Source organism: Lepisma saccharinum, chromosome 6, assembly GCF_977018435.1.
Source record: "Lepisma saccharinum chromosome 6, izLepSacc3.1, whole genome shotgun sequence".
Classification (NCBI taxonomy): Eukaryota; Metazoa; Arthropoda; class Insecta; order Zygentoma; family Lepismatidae; genus Lepisma; species Lepisma saccharinum.
In genome coordinates this window covers 77,161,031-77,187,113 of record NC_139234.1, presented here as the reverse complement: position 1 = coordinate 77,187,113, position 26,083 = coordinate 77,161,031, and the positions used below count along the sequence as shown (strand labels likewise).

Below are 26,083 nucleotides of genomic sequence, written 5' to 3'. Positions count from 1 at the left end.
AAAAAATATAAAAAAATCAATGAAGACGAAATTCCCTGACATTTCCCTGACTTTTTTTTGACCCCTCAAATTCCCTGACTTTTCCTGGTTTTCCAGGTCTGTCGCCACCCTGTCATATCACGAAAGTTAAAAGTTATTATATCTATTTTAAAAAAAAGCTTTGTTAAAAAAGTTATTTCTTACATAAAAATATGCATTAACTAACTAACTAACTCTCTAGCCTTCTTAAACCCGAAGGTTCATGGCTGCAGCAACACAGGCCTTCCATCTGTCCCTATCTTGAGCAAGATCTATATACTCTTTTCCATCCCTACCGATTTCCTTTAGGTCCATCTCAACGTTGTCCCTCCATCTTCGTCTTGGCCTTCCTACAGGTCTCTTACCATCTGGTTTCCCAACAAGAATCCTGTAAACTCCTCTTTCCTCTCCCATTCGTGCCACATGGCCTGCCCACCTAAGTCTTCTTGATTTAATTATTCTAATAATATCTGGACATCAGGGGCGCCGACTTGTCAAAATTATTGGGGGGGGGGGGGCCTCTGATCACTGAAATAAATTAATGAATGACTCACTCCCTCCCTTTTTAAAGTTTTGGACTCAGTGTTCGGAATATCGTAAAAGCCATGAATTCCTCAAAAATATTAAAATTTTCATTTACAGTTTGAATGCAAAATGTCAATTGTTCACGGATAAATATGTCACAAGTTTCGTCAACCATAATAGCAAAATATTCCCGACTTTTAATATCTGCTACCACGGAGCGCAAAACAGATCTCCCCAGTGGCGGCGATTTGGTGCCAAAACTAGGGGGGGCAAGGTGCAAAAAATGGGGTGGAAGGATAGTTTACTTTCCCCTCGTAGATAAGGTTTAGCATAGTGCGGGGGCAAAAGTGGCAAAAAGTGGGGGTCAACTGCCCCCTCACCCCCCCTAATCGCCGCCACTGGATCTCCCTAATATATCAATGATCTCGTTCTGAATGTCATGTGAGAGCCATTTGCAGCCCGAACGTCCCATCCACTACCCTAGTTCATGCACATCTTCTTTTGAAACTCTTTTTTAGTAAAAATATTAACAATACTCATAGTTATATACTTAGTAATAAGTCATGTGTTTTGATGTCTCTGGTCATAGCCCCTCCCCCCAAAGTTGATGGTTTAGCGGTTTCAGCCCCCCAAAGTTGATGGTCTAGAACATTTCAAATGTGTATTTAAAGTTAAGTTCATGTGGCACAATTCAATGTAAACTTTACAAGAGAAGCAAAATAATAAATTAGATCCTCTTAAGCAAAATTATTTGGGGGGCTCTGACCCCACATCGTTAACATTGGGGGGGGGGGGGCTCGAGCCCCCCCAAGCCCCATGGAGTCGGCACCTATGCTGGACATGAATACAAATTATGTAGTTCTAAATTATGTAACCTTCTCCACTCACCTGTCTCCTCATCCCTTTTAGGTCCAAAGATTTTCCTAAGGATCTTATTTTCAAATACTCTCAATTTATGTTCCTCTTTTAATGTAAGGGACCAAGTTTCACACCCATATAATACTACAGGCAAAATTACTGTTTTGTATATTTTAACTTTTAGTTTCTTAGATATTAAACGAGAAGACAAAAGTTTATGAAGAGAGAAGTAACATGCATTTCCTGAATTAAGCCTACTTTTTATTTCCTCTTTAATATAATTTTCATTTGTTAATATTACTCCTAAGTATTTGAATTTGGAAACTGGTTCAAACGAGTTGTTATCAATAATTAGATTTTGATTATTACATAACACTTGGTTTCGGCCTGTAAGCATATATTTAGTTTTCTCTTTGTTAACTTCCAAACCTATCTCTTTAGCAGTTTTGAAAAATATTTTAGCATTATTCTTAATCGTATTTATATCATCCCCCAGTAAGTCTACATCATCTGCATATGCTAACAACTGAGTCACACCATTTAATTTTAGTCCTTAAAAATATGCATTGATATTGAAAATGTCGTATATGATTGGTATCTACTTTTTAACCACCGTTTCTTGCCAATATGGTTTACTTATAACTGTGGTAACAAAAATGTTTAAAAAAAAGTTCACAACACACTTACTGTCTTTTAAAAGTACAGATTATATTAAACTTTTGTTTTCAATTCATCTCTATGGCAATTAGTTCACAAGCTACGATTGTTTTGTACATCGCGGCAAGTTTGAAAAGCGTAGTGAAAAGTTCCTGTCCAGAGTAGCTATCTGTGTGCTTGAGGCTCTGTCGGCTAAACGTTAATAGATATAATAAGAACATATTTCCAGAATATAGTTGAACAGAGCTTATAACTTTCAAATACGGTAAAACTTTGGTTATCAGTTACAAGGAAAAGGGAAAGAGGAGAGAGAAGGCTCATAACGAACAGAACAGTCTTTTGGCAAATTTTATGACAGCAGCATAGCTTGGAAAAAGTATAAAGCAGGAAACGGGAGTTAGAGCAGACATAAGGGTGAACGTTCTATTATTAAACATGGAATTTGGGTGGGACCAGGATGCATGAACTTATAAAAATGATTCAAAAGTGTAAAAGCTCCCTTCTGCAGATTGCAACATGCCACAAGGTTATGTGAACAGGAGGGAGGGGATAGAGGAGATTGGAGTAGAGCTTACACATTCACCATATTGGCCATTTGTGGACGTGATGTGATCAGTATCACACTCCGGCCACTTTATAACTGTTGGGTGAACCACAGAGCTGCTCCTCCATTGCTAGAAAAATTCCCACCTGTTCACCCACACTGAGAAAGGAACTTGATCTCCCGCAAAGTAAGTTCAGGAATTGTTATATTTGAACAACAGTAACTACACTATACAGGTTGATTCATAATTCCCTCGTGGGTTTCAAACGTTTATAGTACAAGAACTAGAACACATGCAGGAACAAGGTGCATACAGTCAACTCTCGATTCAACGACCTTTCACAGTTCCTGGGAAAAGGGTCGTTATTTCGAAGGGGTCGTTATTGGAATTTGCACCAATTTTCAGCTTAAACAGAGCTCAAACGGACAAAAAGATGCCTAGGAGATGGTAACACCATTTATCCTGGTAGTTATACAACCTGTTATGCACAGGATGCGTGTTGTGAGAAGGAAAATAGAGCATGAAAAAGTTTTCACAAAAGAGAATTTAAAATAATGTTACTTTGTTTCAATTGTGCACAGTCGTTGCTTTTTCAGGAAATTCTTACAATTCTAGTTCATGAGAAACCCGTTTGCACTGAGACCAATGGAAAGGAAAACAATCTCTCGCTTATTGAAAACGATACTCGAAGAATCTTGACACCAGTCAGACTGGTGCCAGCAAAAGTCGGGAGATAATCGGGCAGAATGAATGTTGGATTTTATACGGGTTTACTGGAGAATTGTTTGTTACAAGATTAACTGGTAAGATTAAATCTCTCGGGAGAAACAACACAACCTCTCTAGGTACCAGACAAAAATAAATAAAGGCAGGGCTGTAATTTTCGTTCTGGTTTGGCTGTGTAAAATACATCGTAAAAAAAAAAAGTCACTTTTCTTTGCTTCAACCAACTTCATTCACTCTTCTTCCCCATTCAAGGGAGCAGTCCAAACTCCATCCTTGACTTGCATTGTAATCCAACGTGAAAAAGCAAACGTGCAACTTGTGATCTGTTTTCACCCAATGCATATTCTAGGACACATCATTAAGCAACTTTGCAGTCGATAATCATTCGGGTTTGGAATTGAATTTCACTTTAAACTCTATATTTAGTCCCGATTAGTCCATCAGCATAAAATGAACTTAAAACAAGCTTTATGAAACTGCGCATTTTCACATATCAAAATGGTAGATCGTTATTTACTCTCACGTTAATTTAATATTGGATTTAGGAGTATTCTCGATGTCAAACACCCACCCCTCCAAATGTTTTCCCCTTGAATAATGTCTTTTTAATCGGTCTCAGTGACCATTCCTACATTGAACACACTGTTTTTTTTCCTCCACATGAATGGTTCTGAAGAAAAGCGGATGCAAATTAAATTTACAGATTTGCTTATCAGAAGGCGCAGAACATGAAGTTATTTTAACTTTTGTTTTCCTTTCTGGAGATCAAATTTCGTTATCGTCAAATCAAAACAGCTTTGCGAGATTCAAAACAATAACTTTTTCCTTCGCGCTGGATGAGTCATCGCTGTTATCGGCAAGCAAGAGCTTTGCAGACGCTATACAAAACACTGGCACCAGCTGCATCGTAAAAACAAGGATACCAGCTGGAAGTTCGAGCAACAGGTGGCGGAAGAGGAAAGTCCCAGCATTTTAAAGATAACGCAACTGTCGAAGACGAACTTTTAACAGCAGTGTAAAGAAGAAAGAAATGACCCTTGCTTAACGTTTTACCATGCAACAGACAATAATACGGGCAATATTTCCTATGCAGACAACAGCATTAAAAAATAATAATAATAATAATAAATAAATAAAAAAACAACAACTGAAATCTGCAATTATTAACATTGCCGTGCACACCAGTGGCGGAGAATGAGCCGGGGAAAGGGGGCAGGTCACTTTTTTTTTTTTACTTGTTCTATGGTTTTTGTTCGTTTTCAAGAATATATCCAGAACTGGTTGCCCCATTTTAGACGTTAAAGGAAAGGAAGAGGGGTGGTTCCTTTTCCACCCTCGCCTGTAATCAGCCCGCATCAGCAAGAAAATCGTGGCTGAAACAATCTGCATCACCCCCTCCTCCCCGTATGTTTGCTGACAGGAAAAGAAGGAGAAATCAGTCAGCCAATGGAACACTTTTTTGGCAGATATTACGACATCCACACAATTAGGAAAACGTATGAAGTGGGAAACGGGAGTTATGAAGCACGTAAGATCGAAGTAAACTTTTGTGGAAACCTGGATGACAACGCATTAAGCAGGTTTACGATCTTTAGTTCACCTATGTGGGTTTGATTATCTCTAACAGTTGCTTTTTTATGAAGTGTTGCAGGGAACAAAGAACACGTTTTGAATGAAAGTGGTTATCGGAAGTTGTCGGTTACAAGGCCGAAAGTTGTTCACTCACGGGAATCTGCTGAACTCTAGGTCAGAGCTGGACAGATGGGCCAGACTTCCAGGTGCCACGCATCTGTATTTTCGAACATTCCTGCGATCTTATCTCTCAAGGTGGTGTATTTATCGATGAAAGAGCTTGGCCTGCCATACACATTGGCAAAGACTGCAAGTCCAGCAGTCATTTCGGGCTGCTCCCACCCTCCCCCGTGAGTTTTCAGCAGCTCTTAGGACAAGGAAACAAGTCAAGTCGATTTAAAATAACATCGAAGCACATACGATCTTCTCTTCTCATGTATCCAAGAGCAAGCGTGGCAAAACAAGCCTGCACTTTGGGTAGCGGCAGTCGAGTGCGGGGTAACATTGGTGCACTTGAGGGAGGGGAGAGCAGAGGTCAAGTGCTATTCGATATCACTCAAGCATGGTGTGGTGGTGTCTATTTTTAGTTCAGACCTAATAGTGAGCAGTAGAGCGCTTGTAAAGGGAATGAGTGGAGGAAAAAACAATGCATTTTTCGGCTGATTTCCTTCAATTTTTCAACTTTTTTTTTTCTAAATTTTTCATGGTTCCCGGGAAAAGGGTCGTTACTTCGAGAGGGTCGTTATACCCGGGGTCATAGAATTGAGAGTTGACTGTATCAGTAAGTAAAGAATCTTTGCAAGTTTGCACTCGTAATAGACCCCATCATGTAATTGTAGATTTAGTCGCTAGGTGACAATGGAATGCAGTTAACACAAACATGGCATGTACTGATGAACACAAAGTGTTTTGCATCTTAGAATTCACAAAATGTGAGACAGTTATGATGGTACATCAGAGAATTCAAATGAAATATTGAGAAGTCCCTAAAGACAAGACAATTCAAGTGTGGCTGTCTGTTAATGCAAAACGAACAGGTCGGGCAGGATTGATGCCTGCCCCATCCAGGTGTGCACATATCAAGCACCTGAAACGTATGTAACAAACTTGGAGAGAGAGATTCTTTACGCACTGATATGCACCTTTTTGCTGTATGTGTTATAGTTCGTGTACTATGAACATTTGAAGACCCAGAGGGAATTATGAATCACCCAGTACTTTACAGTGCAGTGCTATATTATGGTTGATTGTATCACATTTACTTTTTTTTTAAAAAAAAAAGTACATGTACAAATCACGATAGCTCATATAGTTAGGGCATCTGATCACCATGCAAAAAAAACTGGGTTTAATCCCTGGCAGGGGAGAACCAGGATTTTTTCCACCTGTACAAGCAGCTTCGGGGGACACCCAGCATTGTATAAAGTGGGTACCTGGAGGAAACTGGGGAGTAAAGGCGACCAGGGGCATGGTGCTGATCACATCACCCCCTACTTCATGGCATGGTGCAAAGCATAGGGGAGAACTTTTCTTTTCTTTACTTCTTCAGTACATGATTAATACAATATTATGTGCAATTTTATGGGAAGCACTGACATCATATTTGGATAAATGAGTTTTTAGTGTAAGTCAACTGTATAATAAAAAAACAGAAAAATAATGTAAATATGTGTTATGAATTTTCAAATAGTTTAATTTTTGAATCACTCTGTATCACATTATGTATTTAACCTTACCTCTAGTTCTCGCATTTTTCCGTTCTCTTATTTTGGTAATCCAGCCCTGAATTCTAAAAGGTGCATTCATGTTAAAATTCTTCATGCACGTAATGCAGGCTATGGGAATATTACAATAATCCACCTCTGCAACGAAACAGAATCATAAGTACAGAATAGAAATTTTAAACACATTCAAGGCAATTTATACCAATACTGATCACATATGATAAGATTACTGCCACTTTGGCTAAATGTGACGATGAAGATGAAATGCTGATTGCATGAAATCCACAACTCGCTTTCATGTTCACTTGAACCTGGAACCTCAATGTGCTCGGCAACTTGAGAAGCAATATCGACTTGGAGTTTACTGAAGTAAAATTCTGAGTATTACTGACTACTATCAGATTAAAAATTATTGATACTAGAGTTTGGACTCCAATTAAAAATTAACCAGTAGACCTACATTAAAACGAGTTACATCAAAATTTAGCTTTAATCTATGCTAGCCAATTTTTTTTCGAGTATGTCTTCTATTTTTTATCATCATGAAAACTAAAAAAAGGACACTTTTTGATTTCATGACAATAAAAAATAGAAGGCATACTCGAAAAAAAAATTGGCTAGCATAGATTAACGCAGAATTGAATAAACTAAATTTTGATGTAACTCATTTTTACGTAGGGTCTACTGGTTAATTTTTAATTGGAGTCCAAACTCTAGTATCTATAATTTTTAATCTGATAGTAGGACTGAGTCTTGCCAAGGTATTGGTACAGCGCCTTGAAAAACGTAGTGTGGAAAACCACCCAAGAAACTGGTTCCCCAGATGGATGAGAAACACAGATGGCAGTGCGATCAATGTCGGTGCTAATTTTCTTATGAAAGTAATGCGGCTTTGTTAGTTTTTGGAATATATTATGTAGATTTGTTTGTCTTGAAAGGCGGTACGTGAATTGATGGAAACAGTTATATTTGTGGAGTGATTTGCAGTCACGAAATGACATTAATTTGGAAAGAAAAGTAAAATAAAATTAATAAATAAATAGCATGCGTAACACAAGAAGAAACATCGCAAAGTGATTCCGGACGTCAGGTGTTGGATTGTGTACTAGAGTTTTATTTTTCTATCTAAATAGTATCTTGAGATATATTTCATACCAAGGCGACAAACCACAAGTATCACTTGGAAGCAAGCAGTCCATAATCAATGCAGCCTTTCGAACCGTAGGGACACAAGCTCTGACTGCACCGTATCCTCAAGGAGATTTTACACCAAAGCGACACGCGACAAACGATACGAGGATTTCACACCAAAGCGACACGGGTCCTTCGGTTCAAGGCAACTTTCACACCGAAGCGACACATGTTGCTTGGAAACGAGCCAATCAAGATCAACATTTCACATCGTAGCGGCATGACGGGAATCACAGGCCAGTGTTCGGTTGGTGAAATCCTAAAGCGATAAGTGTCGCGTGCCCTTTGTCGCTTTGGAGCACAATCTCCCTAAAGCAAGACACTCATTGCATCGCGCATGAGCGAACAACAAACCACGGCAACATGTTGCAAGCTATTGAGGAAATGGCCCAGTTTGAGCGATGCACAAGCGACAAGTGTGACTTATCGTGTCGCCTATCTGTTGTTCGCACAATTAGCAGCGAACGCTTGCCAATAGACTGAAGGCACCATGTCGCGTGTCACTTAGTTGGAAACTCCCTTTGTAGCGCGTCGCTTCGGTCTGAGCACCCTTCCTTTAAGGAGCTTTCCGACCGAAGTAACAAGTAGCACGCGAATGCACCATATGAACGTGCCGTTTGCTGTTTGGACCCTCATGTGCAATGAATGCTATTTTACAGTCTGGAAGTGTGTGTGTCACTAGTGTGACAGTATGAACATCCCGTGTCGCTTGTCCCATTGGTTTGAAAGTGTCCTTACAGTCATGTCGATGGAATTAAGAAAGTATTGTGGGGTTCCCCATGTCGTTTCATGGAATCATCATTATCATCATCGCCGCGATTAGTTTAAATCGGAAGAAAAGAGACAGTAAATATCCAAAATACAAATGCTTCATTGTGTATATCTTTAAACGAAATGATGATGATGATAATAATAATAATGAACCTAATTCATACACAAAAATTTAGATGCCAAGAGCATTCCATACGTATTTTTTCTCCCGTATTTTTTCTCCCGTATTATTAACGAAAGTATGACGATAACAGGACGTGGTCGACTGTCTAGAATGTTCATTGATATCTTTGCGACCACTGTACCAAATATCATAGCAATTATCACATTCATAGAAATGCTTCATGTAAAAGAATCAGACGTTGCAGCGAAAACTCCATTTACTTCCATTATAAGCAGACGAATACCAAGCACCAGCTTCAACACCAGCGCCTCTAGCGGATCATTTTCGAGTGGAACCAGCCAGAGCACGCAGAACTGCGCCGTTTTACACACTACGTTACTCAAGGCGCTGTAGTATTGGTAACAGAGAGGCATTGGATTCAATTCAATTACTGATATGGGAGAGCCAAGAGAAAAATGTCATATAACACTTGCAGATTTGAAATATCATATTGTGTGGCAAAAGAGATTAACCTTTAGTGGAAGGAGCATCTCTGGGATGGCACTTTTCAAGCACATGCAAACTTTGCACGAAGTACTAAAAAATTTTAGCTAGAGTACTAATTGTCAGACAGAGATGAAATTGATTTTTCTTTTCTTGTGATGACGAGGATTTCAGCAGAGGTGCAAGTCTCCCAAAAATGAAAATTAAAGGAAGAAGAAAATTGAAATTTTACAAAAAAAATTGGTATTTGGCATACAACAATAGACCAAACTGAATGAAAAATGTGTATTATGTATCACTGGTATATTTCTACAACCATGCAAGGTTGTGTTGAAAGTATAATGACACTTCTTGGGGGGAAAATAAGAGAACAGGGTTGCCAGGATGTGGAAAAAATTTCTGGAAAATCACTTACAGCATCGGCCCTATGGATCAAATTTGCAGGGAAGCATGACAAAAAACGCTCTTTGAAGCCTGTCCCCAAGTTCTGAAAAAGTAGAATTTTCTTTAGTAATTGGATGCTTCCTGCTGGTCTCCTAATTGTCAAACATTTTAAACATGTTATTTTGTTTTCATTATTACATGTAAAAGTAAAATGTAGCCATATGCAGTGGTTGAATTGATTGATTGATTGCATTCAAAATTCTGGGTGAGTCAGCACCTAGCCTAATTTGCACCCCTCACATGATATGGATCCAGCCCCTTACCCTTATCTATACAAGCGACATACTGAAAGTAATGAGCAACCATTTTTCATGAACCAAATTTTGGTTTTATTAAAGAAAAACATGCTACATCATAATCTACAAACTTTTCTTTACTTTTCAATGAAGTCTCAATTTATTTGACCGTATGTTCCCCACCTTTCTGGAAGCTTGAAAATACCCTTACGGTAGAACTCTGTTCCAGCTGTTTGCAAACACTGATGCACTGCTTTCTGTATGTCCTCCGTCGGCTGGTAGCGTAACTGTTCCTTTACAAAACGAACAGATGATAGTCAGAGGGTGCAATGTCGGGACTGTAGGGAGGGTGAGGCAGACGTTCACACCCCATTTTCCTCCTTGGTGAACTGAGCAGAGAGCGGGCGTGCATTAACATGTCGAAGGATGATTTTCTTTCCATGACGTTTATTCCGCACGATGGAGCTTGTGAAGTGTTTGGATACGGTGAGCATTTGTGGTTAGCAGGTTCAAGAATTCAACCACTCCCCCATGGAGGCTAGCTGATGTTTGTATCTCATTGGAAAATGTTATGAAAATTGTTGTTACAAAATCCCCAGACCTTTTCGCTCCTAATCTGATTTTCCAGTGTAGGGTCATTGTTTCACCCCTACTTTATGAGAACATCAAACCATGATTATCTTTTGTTCCGTGTGTTTAACATGATTATGATGATCAACTGTGGAACACATTATCGTATCTGTTTATTAAAATGAAAGAAATGCAATACCAGCTGACACTGACCATTCTATTTGTGGGAATGTGCATGAAGAAGGACTGTACAGACATTTGCCTGTGCTCAATTGTGATTTCCTGTTCCTGCATCTGATGCACTTCCAGATGGCCAGAATTTCTTCAATGAACATGGTGACCGGTTGAGTGATTGATTGAATTGGTGTTTTAAGTCCACTTTATGCACAGTAAGGCTAATCGGGAATGGACCTACAGTTTAAAGTGGGATTCGAACCACTATGTGCCTCCACCGGTATCGAACCAAAGACCCACCAGGGTGGGGATCATTCAACCAGTTACGGGGTATGTGTGGTCAGCACGATGAACAACAAGTTGTTCTTGTAGGTTTCCATGATCGTGTTACCTTACTTATTCAAAGCTCCCAGATTTCCTCACGGTGGTGGGTGGCCACTGGTCCCATACATGAGCCGAAATCTCAGGAGAAAAGTTGTTATGCTTCCCCCAGGAGACTCAAACCTGTTCACATCCTATAGATGAAGCCCAAAGCATGACACCCTAGACCGTACAGTAAGTGACAAAATAATACCATTTTTATATGTGTGTATTGAAAAATACCACAAAATCTAGAAATTTGCAAATCCACATTTTTTGTACAAGGGCTATTCAGAAATAAACTTCAGACTGGCTCGTAAAAAGCAATACATAACCGCAGCAATATGGCTCATGCACAGTAGCCAGCAGTACTGTGTAATTGCACTTCACATACAACCTCAGTCCATCTGCTTCAACAGTGTGCTACCCCCAGTTGTGAGGTGCGTCGTGTGATTTGATTCCTTCAAGTAAAAGGAGTCAATGCAGTCGAAATTCATCGTCAATTGTGTCGTGTTTGTGGTAATGGCGTTATGAGTGATAGTGATGTGATGTGCAGGAAATTTAAGGCTGGGAGTGCAGATGTGCTTAATGAGGGAGGTCAAGGAAGACCTTCAATTGTGACTGATGAAACTCATCCAACAAACTGAAGAAATTGTGTGAGCAAAATGCAGTTTCACAACTTCACTACTCTCCAAGGAATTTCCTCAGATTCCAGGAAACAATCAAAGATGAATTTTCAGCTGCGTTAAGTCCTCCTGCTTGAAGGAATCAAATCACACTACACGCCTCACAACTGACGGGAGCAGTAATACAAGTGTTCATGTTAGTCAGTTCCTACTCACACAGTGTTGAAGCAAATGGACTGCGGTTGTGTGTGGAGTGCGATTACACATTCCTGCTGGCTAATGCTCATGCGACATGTCGCTGCGGTAATGTACTGATTTTTACAAGCCAATCGGAAATTGATTTCTGAATAGCCCTCGTATTTATAATTTATTTATTGGTTATATTTCTGTTGCTCTTCTCCCAATTTTGGCTAATCGACATGATGAGGATGAGTGATGATTAAATGAATCTGATGGAAGGACATTCACAAAGAACACCCTGGGATTTGAACTTGGGAACTTAGGTGGCGAGAAATAAAGGTTCTTTTGATAATCCATTCTTCCCCTTAAATGACAAGGTTCTTTGAAATTCCTAGCAGTTAGAATAGATGCATTTTAGGAAGATTTCAGCTTGAAGAAACTAGTGATAAGTGACGCAAGGATTTCACACTAAAGTGACAAATGATACATGACTAAGAGTAAACGTGGACTGAAAATGCTGAATACAGATTGAAAAGAGCACCAAAAAAATTAAGATCCCTAATTATAATGCAATAATAACAATACAAAATGTATCCTCAGAGCTAAATACACTCACCTGTGCCACGTTGCTGTTCATTTGAAAACAACATGTAACACCCTGTCTTAATATCAACCTGAGTTCCTTGATCTTTGTATGATTTCTGTTCCTGTACTGCAGGGGTTGTACTACTTTCATTTTGTCCCTTCCTGTTTAATTCTTTTGCTCCTCTAGATTCACTTTTAGAAACATCACTCTTTGGATGTTTTTGAGATTTTCGTAAAATTATATTTCCATGCGAGTCTTTTATTCTCTTCCGCAGCACCCTTCGTGGTGAGCTAGTCTCTGATGCATCACTAGATTCATTTTTAATCCGTGATCCTCTTAACGGGCCATCTGTGGTCTTTAAGTTGCCTGAATTCTGGGACGATGTTGCTGAAGATCCTTCCGTGACTTTTTCTCCCCTGTTCTTCAGTTTTGGAAGTTTAGTCAGTTTTTCAGAGCCTGCATCTTTCCTATTAGTCTTAACTTGCGTTGGAGAACTCTCGTTGACTTTTACTGGACTACTGCCACTCTCAGTTTTCACATGTACACTTGACTGTTCATCATCACTTTCTTCATTTTTCCGATTAGCACGTCTCCTTCTGCGCTCATCCCTATCACAAACACGGTCCGGAGATGATTTGGAACTGTGTTTTTCTTTAAAATCCTGTGGGCTTCTCTCTGTATCCTTTTGTGTGCTTGTTTTCCCCCTACTTCTACTTCCCACCGAAAACTGGCTATAATTGACAAGTGAGTTCTCTTCCAGTTTCACTCTATGACACGGATGACTGTCGTAAGTTGCCCACTCGTTTCTTTCTACAGTGTTTGAAACGGCCACTTCCTGTCTTTTTGCTGCTACGGGTAAGGGCAGAATTTCATCCGTATGTGTTTCTGAACTGTTTATGTTTGCTGGCATTACTTGCATCCTGGGAATTTTTAATTCACTGTCATGAATTGTATGTTGCGTGAGTAAACTCTCCGAGTTATTGCTAAAATAGTTCTCTTGTACTATCAAAGACGGTGATGTGTTTCCTCGTTTTGATGCTAAAGGCACAATACCTGTTAGAGGGATATTTTTCATTATGAAATCAAATGTGTCATCTGAAGATGGTAATTTTGCTACACTGATCTCGGTGTTCGACCTCCCTGGTGGAATGCTGCCGTGCGGTTGACTGAATACATATGTGACGTCCGAATCGGCATCTTCAAGATACATGTCATCACTGCTGGTACTGCTGTGTCGCATTTTCTTTGGAATGTCTTCCAGCAAATTGTGTTTCTTCCGTTTCATTCCATTTTTAGGAGAAATACCTCCTCTCTTTGCATCACTACTGGTCATGTGATTTTCTGGACTGTCTTCTGCGAGTGGGAATAATATCAGCTCATCACCTGTAGCATAGGAGTTCATGCTGGCCAACATTCTGATGTGCTCATCAACAGAATTAGAAGCTGGTGGATTTGCCAAGTCCTTCAGGCGTCTGAAATTAAAGAACATAACTTTCAGGCATTACAAAGAAAAGTAAATGAAAAATCAAGCACATGCAAGAAAAATTTCACATAAAATAACCATGAACAAGTTACAAGAAAAAATAATGGAATACTTCTCCATTAATATCTATTAGGGATGGGACTGATTAATAGGTACTCTATCTGTATCGGCCGGTATCGGTTTATCGGTAAAATTGCCGATTATTTTACCAATTCGATATATCAATAAATATCTGATAATTTAGTGCACAATTATGCCATTTTGTTGTAATTTTTGTGGATAATCGCCATGCCCTACATTCTAAAAAAGTAAATGTCTAAATATGCAATTTCTTTTGCACTGCAGTCACGTTGAAACATACATTTATTAAGGAGATCAATGAACATTTCAGGTTCTTCAAGGACCATTTCTAATTTTATATTGGATCGGTAGAATATCGGTTATCGGTATCAGTAAATTTTACATTGGTACTTTATCTTTCTTCCAATGAAAATAAAACATTCTGGATGTACTACCTATATAATTGTAACTTAAAATATTTTTATGGTGTTTGTATCTGATTTTTGACATTTTTTTTAATGATAGTTTGCAAAATATCAGTTGCCATGTGGATTTACAATTTAATAATGATAATGACACTTTTTACGGTTTAACATGATTAGTATTTTTTATATTTTTGTACACAAAATGATTGCTCTTTTCACCTACAAAAATTATCATGAGAAATTTAAGTGTATTTGCAGTTTACATATCACATTTCCTTTCCTATGAGCTTCACTCCATCAGTACATATATTATGTTTCCTTTCTTTTCAGATTTTTAAAAAATTACATCACCTGATTTAAATCTTGATCAATCCACCTTGGCTTAAAGTGGTATCAGGTCGGTCATAGAAATTAGGCTTCTCTACAATTTTTTTTAGGATAGTGTGTTGATAATCGCGGATGAAATTTGAAGACTGAATTATTGGACATCATTGGAAGAAAATTATGAAATCCATAAGTGCAGTTTTAATTTTTAAAAATGCAAAAGAGAAAACAGAATTAAAGATTGTTTCAAAATAAAGTTAACATATTCCAATCTCGATAAACATGCTGCCCATTTACACTGAGGTTGGTCTTTATATTAAAAAATAGAATTATTGGCAAGAAAAGTAGAATATATGTTCTTGTAATAGTTGAAATATAACAAAATTTTGTGCAAGAAATTGAGATGGTTCTTAAGAAATTGCATGATTATACTCAAGAGTTATTACTAGTGTTGGGTGATATATAATCCAGACGATATATTGTGATATTGAAAAAAATTCGGCCAGGTGATATCAACTAGATGATATAGCGTCACGATATTTTAGCAATATATATCATGCCGGTGATATATTGTCACAATATTTTGGTGATATATATTGTGTCGGTGATATATATCATGTCCGCCATATATCATCACGATATTTTGGTGATATATATAATTAAGACAATGTATCGCAGATATCACAATATGAATAAAATATCGTATTGTCTGTGACAATATATTGCAATATCAAATTTCCGATATTGTCCATCACTAGTTATTACCTTAAGTGAGATATTATTTATTATTGCAAGTGGTGACATACACTTCTTAGAAAATTCAGGTTTTCCTAGTCTCCAGGTCTGGAGTTTGTAATCATATTTACTAGATGTTACTATCCATGAACACAAGCAACAGCCTTAGATCTGATTCAACCCAATGTAGCTCACTGTGCTGGTTTCTTCTCTCAATGCATCAGGTCTGACGATCCAAAAGACATGTTGATGAAATGTCTTCGCTTGTATACTCTATCCCTGGAATCTATGGAACAAGGTCACACAGTAAGGGGAAGAACAGAATGGGCAGAACGAAGCAGTACACAATGCTGCAAAGGCTAGAACTGCAGTCGTTTTCCCCCTTCCCCACAGATGCATGCCTTCTTGAATTATGTACTTGCACAGACACTTGCTTTTGTTCGCTCAGTCCAGATTCCCGGGACAGAGTACAGTACATGCCAAAACTGATTCTCAACACCCGGCCTTTTTCAGAGTGCGATTTTCAATTATGTACTGTTCACAAATAAAACATATAATATCTCTGAAACTAAGAATGGTAGAGTTACAATTTGTGCCTGTCATCTTGTGGCCATTGCACATCAAATTAACGCAAAAAACAACAATTTTGTCACTCACCATCTAAGATTTCGATGAAACTTGGTGCACACCTTTCCCTTATGTTTGAAAGAAAACCCCTGAAATTTTTTCACTGTATCTGAAATGGTTTTCATTTTACAGCTCTTCGAAATTTCATTAAATCTGTGTTATCTGTCACTCTTGAGAAACACGGCACAAGAAACCCTTGCATACATTTTATTCTTTTTCTCCTTAACCAAAGATCAGATCTCTGTATTTTACACAAAACTCCATGAAATAATGAGGATTTCAGAAAAAAATACATCGGCACTCAAAATATTTTATAAAAGCCTAAAAAAAATTAATAATGTACTTGTAGCCTCATTTCTGTGGTGGAAAAATAGGTGCAAATCAATATTATCTCGAAAAACTTTGTGAATTTAAACTTTTGGGTCTTTTTACACTTATTGCTTTCCTACCGTAAGTGTACCGGTCATCTACCTTAACCAAAATTAATTCACTATATTTTTATTTTTACTAGAACTTCAAAAACGTACACCTATCTTTACAAAGTTAGAATGTGTCAATGAATTAAAATTAATGTTTCATGTTCACTAAACAATAGATATTCACAAAATGTGAGTTGTTATGCTCCCTGCATTATTCTTTTATAATGGTACATAGCCAGGTACCAATACATTAACCTGAATTATTCTAAGTGCAATGAATTTCTGAACTAACGTTTTTTTCCTGGGACTAACCTGTTAACCTGTTTTGACTAATCTCAGCCTTACACACCTTTTCATTCATGACAACTTTAACAGGCTTACTATGCCATTTGTATGATGTAATTAATAAATACAATAATTTTAATTGTATGATAGTTCATTAAAAGTAAATACTTATTTGTAGCTAATAACGTAAATGAGCCTGTTTTTGCTCAATTTTCCCCTGTTGTAAGTTTGTTCTCTATGAAATATCAATCTCTAATATTTTTACAGGCACCTTTATGCTGTAAATATAAATTCTTTTATTTGCTCTCCCACTAGAGATATTGGGACCAAGTTTTGAAAGCAATGAATAACGATCATTTTCAAATAGCTATAACTCAAAGTGGAAACCAGCAACAGAGCTCAAATACTTTTCGCTAAAACTTTGGATGTATATGTCTTTTCTAAAAAAAATATTGCTCTGATATTACATTATTTCCTACTTTAAAAAATCCTAAACATTGATTTTTCTCCAAAATTGAACATCAGTTTTGGTCTTAAACTTCCACCAATTGCATTAGTGGTGAAAAAAAAAGTAAAAATCATATTTTCTGGCTTGAAATGTACTGAAAAAAATATTTTTACCCCAGCTTTTTATATTATTTCTTAGCTGAGTTATCATAAATATCGCCAAGTGTCTGCAAAGGCAAAAAATGCTGCAAGCCTTGAAACGAAAATGGTTGCCATTTTCAAACAAAGTCAAGTTTTAGAAAAAGAATGCATTTTGAACTACCCTTGCATAGGCGTTGCAACAACAACAACAAATGAAACTTTTTTAAATATTTTTTCTGCAGGAGTATTGTACAAAATGGCTACCCAGCAGCTATATTTTCCGCAATGTTAAATTTTTGTTAGAAGAAGTAAAAAAAATATTATTTGTGGAGAAAGAGGATGTCTTTGCAATAATTTTCAACATCAAAAACTTTTGGTTCCATCATACCCACATGATGAAAATTGATGTATTTGTAACCTAGTTTTTCCACCACAAAAATTAGGCTACAAGTATTTTATTAATTTTTTTTTGTCACAAATTGTAATGTAACAAAATTACAGATTCAGAAGAGAGGGTTGATCCAAATGCTTACTCGTGCACTATGAAATAACTCAAACAGCTAATCATCAAAAAGACATATTTTACAGCTCTATTCTAAGTGCCATATGAGTGATGTTTAGGTAAATAATTGTAGTTACTGATTAATTCTGTTTGTTTCTGATAACAACATCTACAATCTGTGCACGTCTTGACTTTACAATTTGGACCAGGCTTTCTTGCTTTCCAAGAAAATTACTCTTAAGGTGCGAGCATTCATCGAGTGGGTCACTTGTAAATATCTATCTATGTATAAAACTAGGAAAGTGACACGTGAATGACGGAACATCTTAAAATACATCTTAAGATGTTCCTCACAACTTACTCATTTAATATCAGTGGTTTTCTTCTTGAGAATATTAACGGTGTGTTTTATCACACAACAATTTTCAATTTTAAATATCGAGGCTTAGCAGCAACTAAAAAATCTCAATTTCAAGTAGTCTCGAGTAACAGTCACGTTCTCTGAACGAGTAATAGTTTCAATACATATTTTCTTATTGGCATGCAAACAATAACAAAGTTTCAGGCTGCAATTGGTGTGACGAGAATAAAATACATTATGTAGCACTCATTTGGTAAGATAAAATATTTTGGAGACACGGGGACTCGAACCTAGGATATCAGCTTACAAAGCTGGCCTTTAATCGACATGGCCACAAGCCACGGTGAAGAAACCAAGCTATTCGAGTAACTTATCCATAAGATTGCATCCTTTCCTGTCCAGCTCGAAATTTTGATGTTGCTTCTCGGTAATTACATTAATTTGAAAGCAATATGCTTCATCAGATAGAATTCATATGCTGTACACATTGCTGACAAAATACAAGTGAAGCTTGTGCATGAAAATTAACCTTTTGAGTCCCAAGGCCATTTTCACTGGTAAGCCTCTCGGTACCGAGTCAATTTTGAGCAAAATGCAGAGTTTCAATTAAATCAGTGTAGATCGGAGACTAATTGCCCTAGAGAGATGAGTGATATACCGTTGTACGTGGAATGAACCAGAGATTCAGACTATATGAAATTTATGCAAATTCGGCGTATATGTGGTGGAGGGGAGGGGGCTAACTCCCAAAATTCCAAAATTTCGGGAAAAAAAAATTGGTCCCCCCACCCTCCCCTCAAGAAGAAAGTACATGACAGTGTCGACATGCACATGGAAATGATCGCTGACATGTAAGGAACACAAAAATATTTGCATTATTATCATATGACCAATGTAACTTGAGTTGTACCCCCAAAAGGAATGGTTGGCACGCCACTGATTCAAGCTTCAGAATGCAGCGGTACCTTAAAATGACTTTAGCTCAGAGACTATTTGCCCTGGAGATTTGAACGATATACCGTTGTACGCAGAATGAATCACAGATTCAGACGATATATAATTTATGCACATTTGGCATACATATGGAGGGGGAAAGGGGGGAAATCCCCTGAAAATACTTTTTTTTAAAAAATGGGGTTTTCAACAGGAGGGATGAAAAGCATTGCTTTAGAACAACAAAGCCAGTCTTCCTTTGTCGGCAAAAATTTGACCTTGAAAAGAGACGCAAAAGAGAAGTCCCTTTTCCTGCCTTTTCCCCTCCATTTTCATGAAGACAAAAAAAATGCAAAAAAAACATTTCTGTTAAATACATGTGTTAGGAACAATATAAAAAAAATCGAAATTCTAGCCAAAAAATAGAAAAGTTATAACGTAAAAACAAGGACCTTGACACAGGGTATCACGATCGAGATACTTGGGACCATGAGGCTTACTTTTGGGTATCGATCGAGATACTTGGGACTCAAAAGGTTAATGAAGTCCTTGGGAAATCGTTCTTTTGTGGAAGGTTAGTGTTTGCAACTCTAAATGATAACCGTTCTCTAGTTTCCGTCAATATAGCGGATTCTGCTATGTGACAACGAATCTCATTAACTAACGGCACATAATTTTTTGTTATTTCAAACTATTTATTTCAAAATGAATTATTCTGGAATCTACGGAGATATTCATTCATTCGGTAAAGAATTTTACAAGAGTAACAATTCTATTTTTGTGCTCCATTATGAAACCAACGTGCACATGTAAAACAAGTAAAGCCCGACAATTTTTATTTTACAAAAATTCAATTTAATGTTCAAGTTAAATGAGAGAACAACCATTGACTTATTTTTAATAGCCTGGATGACTGATGTGGGGGTACCCCCTCTCATGTGTCCCCCTGGCTGTGACATAAACTCTTCTTCCTTTAGGATTTCTATTATTTTTCCCATTGCATATTCAGTGCCAACTTTGCGATTCTGTTTGCCAAAGTGTATGGGGAAAGGGTTTATTTATTCTTCAAGCCTTCTCCTGGACTAGGATAACACTATTTCCGAACGATATTTTCTTGCATCATTTTCGGGAATTGCAACAGCACTATTTCTGTCTCGCTTGCTCTTATTGAGTTTTTCCCTTTTCGTTATTTAGTGTTGCTTTTCTTCCATTTTCGGCTACTCGCGACGATGAACACCCAAGCTCAGGCCAAATTCGAACCTGGGGCCCTCACATTCTATCGAATTTTCAGGAATATTTCACATTTACATTACTTTGATTGTAGACGTGGAAATTCCAGTCAATTAATATTTACGCTACAATCTTTCCGTTAGCCCATTTCTTTGAATCTGAGAGAGACAAAATTTTCTGCATACGGTTAAATTGATTGATAGTAAGCAACACTGCTACTTTCCGAACACTTACTTCGGCTGTACTTCCGCCCACGAAGCTGGACTTAACTCAAACGAGTGTGCACTTTTTGTGAACAGAAGTGTACCACATAGCAAAATGTTATAAAATGTTTCCAAATTTTACACTTCCCCACATTTCCTGTTCTTTCATCTTGATCCCCTCAAAAACACACAATCAAGGTTCCAATATCTCCAATTAAAATAAAGTCCTCACCTTTTGATGGCTCTCTTTTCACAGTCTCTTTTGTCGAGTATTTCGGCAGAACTCATTTCATTCATGGTGAATTTTAGATACGGCATGCTACTTTCACTACTTTGAATAACGACATTTATCTCTCCAGCTATGATATTCTTTAAAAGCACAAAATCTTCAGCCTGAAAGAAGAAATAAAAAAGAGGAATTGAAAGTCTAGGCATTTAATTATATCATATTATTTTTTTAAAAATAGGGATGAGCAGATAGCATTGGTATTGCAAAGTACTACTGTAGTTTGAATTCAACTACCACTACTGGTTATTTCGTCTCCATAGTATGTGTAACCCACAGGGTTTGTAATAATGCAGCGTGACACTTTCATGGATTCTAATCATCTTGGAAATTACTCAAAGTGCATAATTTTATTTAATTTCAGAAAAAAATTATAAAAGAATTAAATGAAAGCTATTTTAATATTCCATTCATCTCATGTGAATTTATATAATTATTGATAAAATGATATGCTTATATCTGCCAATACTAATAGATACAGGCATGAATATTTTGGCAGAAAACATTTTGCAAAAATGTTAAGTTCCTTTCAAGTATATTGTACTGACGAGTATCCTCAAAAAAGTACACACAAGCAAGTGAAAATTTGTTGCTTACCTTCAAAGCCTTCATTTCCTCAGTTGGATTTTGAACAAGGATGTCTATGCAAGGTCGATCATTAAGAAGGGTAACTGTCAAATTCGCACTATCCTTGATCATCTGTGATGCATTTTCATCAAGTACAATGCAATATGGCTGAATAATGGTTCCATCTTGAACCTGCATAACTAGATACTTTGAGTCGCTTACGGTGCGTGTCTCTGCAATCTAGATACAGGGAGGAAAAGGCAGAAAGTGTTACCAATACATATTCAGGGTGGCCACTCTACGGCCATGATGAAATTCAAGTACAATTCCTGGTTTTCAAGGTGAACTTTTGAAAAATTCAAGTGTACAAACAGATCCTTTCTCTATTTCAACCTTATACATTACCACCTCTCACCCCCCTCCCCTTCCCCACACACACGCAAAAATGCACTGACAATATAAATTCTAATTAATTTCAATTGAACTGTATATATAAACCTTTTAGTTTAAGGTGTGGAGTTTACATTTGCCATTTCACACACTCAAACTAGGATATGCATCTACAAACATAAGTCACAAATGTGACGGGATATAGTAATCTATGAAAAACTGTTAATTGTATAAGTATTTCAAATTTACCTAATCAAGCTCAAGATACCTTATCTTGACACAATCTTCCATCTGTCAGGTAAATGTTCTGCAAAGGACACTAACAAAGCAAACGGATTGATAGAATTCTGTTTTATTTTCCATGCAGCTACTCTTTTCTTTTCCTTCCTAGATAAAAATAAAACCTAAACTGTGAAAAACTTGCCTCAGGGCATCAATAAATATGTATAAATTCAATGGGATTGTGATTAATAAAAGTTAAAATTTTCATGTCCACGGAGAAAAATTCAAGCAAATTCACACAATTTCCAGAGCCAATAATTCACGCATAATTCCCCGGAATTTGCGATGAGTAGTCACCCTGATATTTCATTATTAGGCATCAGATTGGGGCCAATAACTATTCTATTGAGAAGCAGAATGCATACCACAGTAATATAAGAAAAAAATGAAGTCAGTCAACTATTTTCACTCTGAGACCACAGGAACTCAATTTTCAGCACAAAGATGCTGCAGCTTTCATTTGGTCCGGAAGACAGCAGAATGACACTAATGGTCGGATATAAAGCAAACAACCTCTGTATACGCATGCACATTATACACACGTAAATACAGTATCAACATTTAGCTCGTGAGGAAAAGGCATAATTGCAAGGTTTCCCTTGATTTTTCTGTCAATCAGGTTGTGAGCTGCATACTTGGTGGAATCTTCCTTGATTTGGTGGTTGCTAAATTTCATGTGTCTTGATAGGCTTGCTTGCTAGGTTTTTTTTTTATTTGCTTAGGTTAAGTGCTCTTGTATACATTCATTGATGGAAGTGGCAGATCCACCAGATCCATAAACGAACGTATGCAACAGCACTTAACCGATGCAAAAAAATTCTGACTACTGGGATCGGAACATCGGAAAATATTTCACTTCCAGTGGAGAATGTGCCCTTTGGGGGTGGATACTACATTAATTCCTGAACCTAAAATGCTCCAGACCCCAAGCTTTTAAGCCCTCGTTTGTCTGTAATAGCATCTTCAAAATGCGGTCATGACGAAGATTGTATTCCTGAAACCTGTTAGTTCATTGCACTTATTTATCATTCATGACATCTAATTTTCACCTAATTTGCAGTTTATAACTGTATTATGATAATAAGAAATTAAAAATACCCACTTTATCAAATAATATTAGATATGGAAGCCAATATGATCGCGAGAAGTCTAAAAATAACCCTTTCAGCTATGTGATCATGTTTGCGATCAAACCTTATGACTTGGAGGTGGCAGAACTCAACGGTAGCATGCAAAATAGTTCCAGACCAAGCCTATGAAATAAAAATAGTTCCATTTTTGACAATCTGTATATATACAGGATGTTTCAAAAGTCTGACACCATAGGACAACTGTGTTATTAGTGCAGATGGCGAAAAATGGAAATATTTAATTTAAGGTGCGGAGTTTACTTTACATTCATCATTTCACATACTCAGACTCCAAGGGCTCCCGGGTTTGATACCCAGTGGAGGCACATCCCACTTTTAAATGTAGGGCCAGTCCCGATTAGACTTACTGTTCACGAAGTTTACTTAAAACACCAACTCAAACACACATACATACATACTCAGACTCGAAATAGATCTACAAACACAAGTCACAAATGTTATGGAATATACTATAATCTACAAAAAATTGCACAAGATCAAAGTAATGTAAATGCAAAAAATTCGTGAAAAATATATTAAAAAACTGCATTTTCGACGTTCGTGACGAAGTGGTTATCACAATGCGTTAGAATGCGAGGGTCATGGGTTCGAATTTGGCCTCAGCATGGGTGTTCTTTTTGAGTCTCTCTTCATCGTCGCAAGGAGCCGAAAATGGAAGAAAAGCAACACTAAATAACGAAAAGAAAATTAATAAAAAACGCAATTAGAATAAGCGAGGTGGAAAAAGTGCTGCTGTAATTCCTGATGCAAAAAAACAAACAAAAAAAACTTATTTTTTCTTTCGGAAAAAGTGTTTTCCTAGCCCGGGAGAAGGCTTCAAGAATATATAAACTCCTTCCTCATCCACTTTGGAAAACAGAATCGCAAAGTCAGCACTGAATATGCGATGGGAAAAATAATAGAAATCTGAAAGCAAGAAGAGTCTATGTCACAGCCAGGGAGGCACATGAGAGGAGGTACCCCCCCCCCCCCCAACGTCAGTCACCCAGGCTATTAACAGTAAGTCAATGGTTGTCCTCTCATTTAACAGTAAATGGAATTTTTTTAAAATAAAGATTGTCAGGCTTTCCTTTTTTACATGTTAGTTTCGTAATATAAAATGGAGCAGAAAAATAGAATGGTGAATATTTTAATGTGTGTATATATATATATATATATATATATAGTACGCTCATCAATACGCTTCGAAGTCAATAGCTGAATTTGCTGTGCTGACGGAAATGGAGCACAATCATTACACTGGTCAACAAGATTTTGCTTATCATTGTTTTGTGATGAATTCTTATAGATTTCGACCCACTAAACACGAATCCGGCAACGATTTTGTCGAAATATCAACATTTTGAAAGATATTAGCATGTTTTGTTATCTCGCACTGCTGGCTTAGCCACATTAACGAGTGTATTTACTCTTACAGTCGCTAGATGGAAGCGCAGTTGCTGTTGAAGGTTCGAAACTCCCCATTCATGTCTACCCCGTCTGTGTGGTTTTTCTATTTTTTTGTGTGTATTTTTATCGGTGCGTAGTAAATTTGAAGAGTACAAGCATTCAGCTGAATTCCTACTTTGGCCTTGTGGTTGTGTGTTTCAAGGTTGTTTCTTTGCCAACATGTCTACTACTTACTTCAGTCTGGGTGTATGTTAATCTGTGTTAACCTTTTGAGACCCAAGGCCTTTTTCACATGTAAGCCTCTCTGTCCCGAGCCGATTTTGAACAAAATGCAGAGTTTCAATTAAATGAGTGTAGATCGGAGACTAATTGCCCTAGAGAGATGAGTGATATACCGTTGTACGCGGAATGAACCAGAGATTCAGACTATATGAAATTTATGCAAATTCGGCGTATATGTGGTGGGGGGGAGGTGGCTAACTCTCAAAATTCCAAAATTTCGGGGAAAAAAATTTGGTTCCCCCCCGGCCCCCCCCCAAAAAAAAGGATATGAAAAGTTCAAAATGCACATAGAAATTATCGCTGGCATGTAAGAAACAGAAAAATATTTGCATCATTGTCGTATGAGCAATGTAACTTGAGTTGTACCCCCAAAAGGAATGGCCACTCATTCAAGCTTCAAAATGCAGCGGTACCTTGAAATGACTATAGCTCAGAAACTAAATGCCCTAGAGATATGAAAGATATACCGTTGTATGCAGAATGAATCACAGATTCAGACGATATATAATTTATGCACATTCGGCGTACATATGGAGGGGGAAAAGGGGGAAATCCCCTCAAAAATACTTTTCTTAAAAAAAATGGTATCCCCTGCCCCCCCAAATGTCAAAATGCACAAAATGCAAAATTTATGCAAATTTGGCGTATATATGGAGGGGGAAGGGAGAAAACCCCCAAAAATTATTTTAAAAAATTGTCACTTCACCCAAAAAATGTCCTCGCACTTGGGCACAAAACGACACCTACGCACAACATTCACGGACGAAAAGCTAGAACGCAGTGAAAAATGAGCACCGATTCTTGCAGCTGCTTGAAATTCTATTTTTAGACAATGCAGGGTAACCCCTGTCGCAACTTGTGGACACTTGTGCTAAAAAAAAACAAAGGTTTCCTTCAGCGTGCTTCGAAATTCCATTCTCACAACGCAGATTCAGCAACCAGTCTTCATCCTCCCCCCACCCCCACTCCCTCATGGAAAACTTTCATTTTGACATCCGATACTGATAAACAAGCTTTCTTTGAAAGCAGTTCACAGGCGGGAGTGAAAAGCATTGCTTTAGAACAACAAAGCCGGTGTTCCTTTGTCGGCAAAAATTTGACCTTGAAAAGAGACACAAAAGAGAAGTCCCTTTTCCCACCTTCCCCCGATTTTCATGAAGACAAAAAAATGCAAAAAAACATTTCTGTTAA

The 26,083-nt window shown here is 37.5% G+C and overlaps 1 protein-coding gene across 2 annotated transcripts in view; it reads right to left on the bottom strand.

The window, feature by feature from the left end:
* LOC145988896 (uncharacterized) overlaps positions 1-26,083 on the bottom strand; it is a 121,007-nt gene that overhangs the window by 27,688 nt on the left and 67,236 nt on the right. For both annotated transcript variants that reach the window (XM_083124183.1, XM_083124184.1), the window contains exons 9-12: positions 21,429-21,638; positions 20,778-20,938; positions 12,401-13,842; positions 6,638-6,763 (exon numbers count right to left, since the gene is read on the bottom strand). In XM_083124183.1, the coding sequence (XP_082980309.1) occupies positions 6,638-6,763; positions 12,401-13,842; positions 20,778-20,938; positions 21,429-21,638 (1,939 nt within the window). The remainder of the gene's footprint in view (positions 1-6,637; positions 6,764-12,400; positions 13,843-20,777; positions 20,939-21,428; positions 21,639-26,083) is intronic.